General features: G+C 35.3%; 1 protein-coding gene across 1 annotated transcript in view; it reads left to right on the top strand.

The window, feature by feature from the left end:
- Positions 1-6127, top strand: part of LOC106878823 (uncharacterized) — a 137118-nt gene extending 130991 nt beyond the window's left edge. The window contains exons 2-5 of the mRNA XM_052967151.1: positions 662-733; positions 2111-2225; positions 3424-3564; positions 6038-6127. Of these exons, the coding sequence (XP_052823111.1) occupies positions 2144-2225; positions 3424-3564; positions 6038-6108 (294 nt within the window). The 5' untranslated portion in view covers positions 662-733; positions 2111-2143 and the 3' untranslated portion in view covers positions 6109-6127. The remainder of the gene's footprint in view (positions 1-661; positions 734-2110; positions 2226-3423; positions 3565-6037) is intronic.
- The last annotated feature ends 375 nt before the right edge of the window (positions 6128-6502 follow it).

Raw genomic sequence — 6502 nt, 5'->3', positions numbered from 1 at the left:
TATTCAGACAAATACATAACAAAAACACCAGGACTTACAAATATATATAACATACAGAAAATTGCACTACTGGGTACTGCACACATTCTACACAAAACACTTTCAATACAGTAAACATAAGAGCACCACAGCAAACCACAGCACATACCCAAGGCGCACAGAGCTGCGCTCGGTAGTGAGGTGAAAGCACGTTATAAAAATAAAACTACTGAACAATAATAATAATAATAATAATAATAATAAACGAAAATACAAAATTTACCACTTTTATGAAAGGAGATAAATTCTATCACATATGTTGAAGGAAATTACATAAGAGCTTCTGGATAAACAACATTCTTTGTTTTCTGATTCGGGGCATAAACAAATAAGTCTTGCAAGCTATCAACTCTGTGAAGCTGAGTGAAGGATTTAGTCTGCCATCTAAATCCAAGAAATGTTCCTCCAACAGATTTAAACATATTTTTCACCTATTACATTTCACCCACTCTACTTTGGTATAAGATATTTGAATTTGTACCCTTCAGTGTGATTCACTCTGAAACAATGTAGCTGCGAAGCACTTCTCATAATCATGTAGCCATTTGTTATAACCCTTTCAGCTTGGAGATATTTAAACCTCAACTACCTATAAATATAAAATGTATTCTCTTCTTTATAGAACTTCTTTGAAATTGGCAGTAACCTCCTTAACTTAAACAACAAAGATGTCTGGGATTCCATAGACAAAGAGGTAAGTATTAGTGGTTTTTAACACCAATTTCTTTTTTAGTGATATGGTTCCAAATTTGAAGACTGAAAAGCATTTTTCTGGTTTTTATGAACTTCCATCTTCCGCAAATATTAACAACACATGATATAGGAATAGTATCGGTCAACAGAAATAGCCTCCTCGTGAAAAAAAAAAAAAAGTGAAATTAGCTTCCATTTTGATCCAGCACTAAGTATCTATTTTTAGATGAAAGAATTTGATAGTCGGAGTAATATTGCCTTTCGTAAGAATATTAAAAGTATAGGTCAAATGAAATATATCTTCAATCAAGAAAAAAATTATTTTAAGTTGGACTTCCCCTTCTTTTAGATGCAGTTTGTGTTATTTGTTAGTGTCCTGAAAGGCGAGAGATAATTACCTGTTGTAGTTATTGTTATTTTGGTTCCATGTCAGTCATTGATCAAGCAGGTTTGTGATCAACTTTTTGTAGCAGTGACTATCTTGTCTTTTTATATAACTAGAATTACATAGTCCACAATGTCATTTTCTGTATCTTCTTTTATTTCATTTTTTGTCTTAAGATAGCAGGAAGGTGTGGTTTCAAGAAAAATTGAGAGTTATTACTTGCAAATTGAGAGACCAGATTGTCATCAGATTGACAAAAGTAGGCAACAGCAAGAGATAAGAACGTACAATCTGTGGAATATTGGAGCGTTACTCTTCATCATTTGTATGGTGTAAAATATCGGTTTCAAATTTGGACACATGGCCAGCAATCTTGAGGTAGGGGTAAGTCGATTATATCGACCCCTGTGCTCGATAGGTACTTATTTTATCGACCCGAAATGATGAAGGACAAAGCCGACCCCGGCAGAATTTGAACTCAAACGTAAAGACACGAAATACCGCTAAGCATTTGACCAGCCTTGCTAACAGGTTTACAAGTTCACCGCCTTATATGTCAGTATAATATAATTTTACATTGTCACTGTATCAAGCAGGCTAGCGGATGATGTTCTACGTTCACTGGTCACAGTGTGCTTCCACGTTATAGATTTCAAATGATGCCAAGATGCTGGTTAGGTGGGAAGGCCGATAACTGACCAAAATTATGAGATACCCCCTAAACGAGATACCAACCCGTTGCAGTGTTATTCATTTACATCTAAGCGGCCTGGAGCAATGTGAAATGAAGTGTTTTGCTCAAGAACACTAGGCACAGGGAATCGAAACCATGATCTTGCTATCGTGAGTGCATGACCATAAAAACTAGGCCACACACCTTCACATATTCCATTATATTGTAATATATAAATGTTATTACTTTCTCAAACTAAACAGTGTATTTTTCACATAAGCGTAATGCGAATGAAAGTTCTCTCTTGAATACGACAATAGGATTCCCAGCAGGTCGACAAAACACCGCAAAATATGATAAAGAACATTGAAAAATTTGCTACCGTCACTGCTGAGAAAACAAACAAGACACTTGTCATTCAAAAGGAGAATTTACGTAAGTTGATGAAGTTTTTAAATTATTTGTTTGATGGATTCTTCCTTTCTCTTTTATAAATTAAACTAACCATTATTTCTAAATATATCAGTATTAAGATAGTTCGTGCAAAGTTAACTATATATACATACATACAGATTTACGAGGTTGCGTATCCGAATATGCATTATGTAAACAACAATGCGATCGAAGAGATAACCTTAAGTGATTTAATGGTACTCCTAACACAGTAGAATACAGTATTGACTTATAAAGCGTTTAATATATTGGATCATCCCGTAAATAATGTGGGGGTTTTTCAATTACATGAACTAAAAGTCGGAAGAGGACGGAAACTACAGACAATAGAATAACACACACGCAAATATCAAAAATGATACATTCAAGAGATACCCAAGAATTCATTTAAAACAGTTCCAATCACTGTTATAATCCACAACGAGTCACTTTTAGGTCACTTGACCCATTTAACATCCTACTACTATCGTACCACCCGCATTCCCTTATTATTCTCTCTTCTCTTTCTCCTTCTTCAACTTCGTCTTCTTCCTCTCCGCCACCTCCTTCCTTACTTTACTATTATTGCTGTTTAGAATAATACTTGCGCAAATATAAACAATACATTCAAAAGAGATGTCTCAAGAATTCAATCACTACTACCGTCCACAACAAGTCACTTTCAGAGCATTTGACCATTTAACATCCTACTACTATCATAGCACTCCCGCAGTATTCTTCTTCCCCTCTTCCTCTTCTTCCTCCTCTTCCTCTTCTTCCTCCTCCTCCTCCTCCTGATAGGTCCCCTGCTTGTGTCCTGAAGGTGTGTCGACACCAACTTGCATCTCCCCTTGCCAATCTGTGGAGGAACTCATTGGATGCTAGTTATATTCCTGAAAACTTTCTGTCCCAGTCTGTTGTCCCAGTTTTCAGAAAGGGAAACAATTCCCTTGCAGTGAACTACGAGCCGATGTCGCTCACCTCTCATATCATTTGAGAGGATGATGAGATCACGGATAACCTACTTTCTTGTAAGCAACAGACTGCTGAACCCCAACCTTCCGTAATGGAAGGAACTGCCTAACGTAGCTTCTGCATCCCGAGTGTCAAACTAATACACCTGCTTGTTCATACACCTGTCTTCGTCTTTTGTTTTTCTGTAAATATAAAGATATATACTGTATAAATATATATATTTCAGTTGTGGAAATCAAAAAGGCTTCAGTTAATGAAACTCTAAAATTACCAACGTCTCAGGTCAAAGCCACTACTCCAGAGTGGATACAGAATAGTCTTACAACTGTCACTATTCCCAGTGAATCATTAAAAGAAGTATTTAAAGGTAAGTACAACTTGTTAATTTATTTGATTTCTAGGAGACGGTTTCAGCTGTTGAGACAACAGAATGTCGATACCGTTTCCAACTTGCATTGTGAATATTTTCCTGAAAGCAGTGAAATGTTTATCGAGAGTCATGTCCCCTTTTGTTAATTTTACGATACAAACACTTTTACACGGAAATTTTATTTTCTAATGGCATGAATTAACATTTTATCGGAATTATTTTTACTTCATTCTGTTATGTTTGTGATCCCCTACTCTATTTGCATATAGTATGTAAAACGCTCCCCTTTGTTTTTTTATTTTTTTAATCCAGCGCAGGTCTATGACCCAAGGCGTTTCAGCCGTGACAATCACATTTTTTTAAATCATAGTGTATCGACTTCTCCCATTAAAGAAACCATTGTGCCCCTCATTTTATTAGGGTTAGTATTTCATTTAGGGGAGACTCGGACTGCTATTTCTTGCAAGTGGTCATGCTGGAGCACCGCCTTGAAGAATGTTTAGTCGAATGAATCGATCCGAGTACATTATATTTTCTTTTTTAAGCCTGGTACTTATTCTTTCACTTTTCGTTTACCAAATCCACTCGCAAGGCTTTAGTCGGCCCAAGGCTATAGTAGGAGATGCTTACCCAAGGTGCCACGCAGTGGGATTGAATTGAATGATGTGGTTGGGAAGCAAGTTTCTTACCACACAAGCACGATGGAGATTTGCTGTTATTTCAAGCGAATCGAACAGCTACAGCCCTCCGTTTGTCCATGTAGTGTTGTTCATGTTGTTTAACCCCAGATCACTCCTGGTGAAGTAGATATAACCAAAGACATTACGATCATGATCGCATCATGTTTTACAAACGTATCATATCTACAATTGCATTAGCCAAAGTAATCGCTTTTTTCAGACAGTACAATTTGCTTTGAGGGAAATTTAGTCACTATGTCTAGCATATTGAATAACTGCGTATAACCCCATCCCCTGTTGTGTCTTGCAATACTATCATCAAAAACTTTCCAGCTATGTCCAATCTATTCTTTTCTCTTCCAAACATAATGCATAAAGAACAATACTATTCAATGTTTTCGTCTGGTAGGTTGTGGCTTAAGTCGGTAGAGTCTGATTGGAAGGAGTTTTTGGCTGTTAGTTTTAGTAGATCAAGCTATCATATAGAGTTGTCTTTGTTGACTCAAATTAGATCAGGCATGGATATTAGTTTTTTTTTTTTTTTTTTTTTTGAGAAGCAGGCCGCACTACTAAATAAATTCGAGGTAATTTTTCGACAAATGTGCCATTCAAAAAGCCCCCATGGGCAGCTGGCTGTCCATCACAGCAAGGATCAAGTAACGGATAAACTGGCACGGGTTTTGTTGCTTACATCTCTAGGATGATAAAACTTCGTTTCCTTTTTGTTTGTAATACTCTTGATAAACGCGTATTCGCTGCAACAACGAAGTTGTTCTTCTAAAAAGAATCAAGGAACTGTTTACATTGTCGATAACAACTTCTGTTAACTATTAAGAAATCTGCATATGGTCTCTTATTCTTCAGAAGGTGTTCTTAATCTATCATCATCATCATCATCATCATCATCATCATCATCATCATCATCATCATCATCATCATCGTCATCATCGTCATCATACTTTAACATCGTTTTTCTCGTACTGGCATGGGTTGGGTGGCTTGACCATATTCCTGTCTGATTTGGTTTAGTTTCTGCGCTTTAATGCCCTTCCTAACGCCAACCACTTTACAATGTGTGCTAAGTGCTTTTAACATGGCATCGGCACAAGCACTTTTACGTGACGCCGGCACGAATGCTTTTTTACATGGCACCGGCACAGGACCCTTGCAGGCCATTCCTCTTAACGTTTAAAAGGTTTAGCATCCTGAAGTCATCCTTCAGTACTTCGTCCTATGTCTTCCTGGTTTTCCCTCTTCCACGTATTCCATCCACTTTGAAAAATCGACACTTTTTTTATCCATCCGCATGACATGACCAAACCAGCACAGTCTCTTTTTGCTTTTTATTTGTATTCCAGAATATTACTCCGCATCATTTTATATTCCAGAACAAAGTCTGTAAGCTTTTATATTTCAGAATATATTTCATATGGTTTTATATTCCACAATATATTCTTTAACATTATATAGAACAGAATATATTCCGTATATTTTTATATTCCGTTGAAATTTGTATTTCAGAATATATTCCGTATATTTTTATATTCCGTTGAAATTTGTATTTCAGAATATATTCCGTATCATTTTATATTCTTGAATATATTCTGCATCATTCTATAAACAGAATTATATTCCGTATCATCTTGTATTACAAAATATATCTTGTATTACAGTATAAATTCCATATCATTTTATAAAACATTTTATATTCCAATACATAATGCATGTCGTTTTGATATTCCGTATCATGTTATTTTGTAACATATATTCTGGACTGCTTTATATTTCAGGAAACGAAACTATTTCAGTGGCAACAACAATTTTCAAAGATGTATCAGGTCTAATTCAAGGTGTAGGGTAAGCATACATTTTTCTTGCACATGTTTATTCTCCCAGTCCATGATTCCTTTATTCTATACTTCTAGATTTTCCTTTATATGTTCGTATGGAACCATGAGGGCTTTTTTTTAAATGCTTATATGCAGATTCACAAATTTCCCCATGATACAAATATGCAAAAACATATGTACACAAATACATGCTCACATATATAAATGTATATACACATATTCACATATATCTATGTGTATATATATATTCACATACATCTATGTGTATGTATGTATATATATATATATATATATATATATATATATATACAAACATACACACACAAAAAATATGTACACAAATACATGCCCACATATATAAATGTATATGCACATATATTCACATATATCTATGTGTATATATGT

Source organism: Octopus bimaculoides, chromosome 4, assembly GCF_001194135.2.
Source record: "Octopus bimaculoides isolate UCB-OBI-ISO-001 chromosome 4, ASM119413v2, whole genome shotgun sequence".
NCBI lineage: Eukaryota > Metazoa > Mollusca > Cephalopoda > Octopoda > Octopodidae > Octopus > Octopus bimaculoides.
This window is presented reverse-complemented; position numbering and strand designations above follow the sequence as displayed.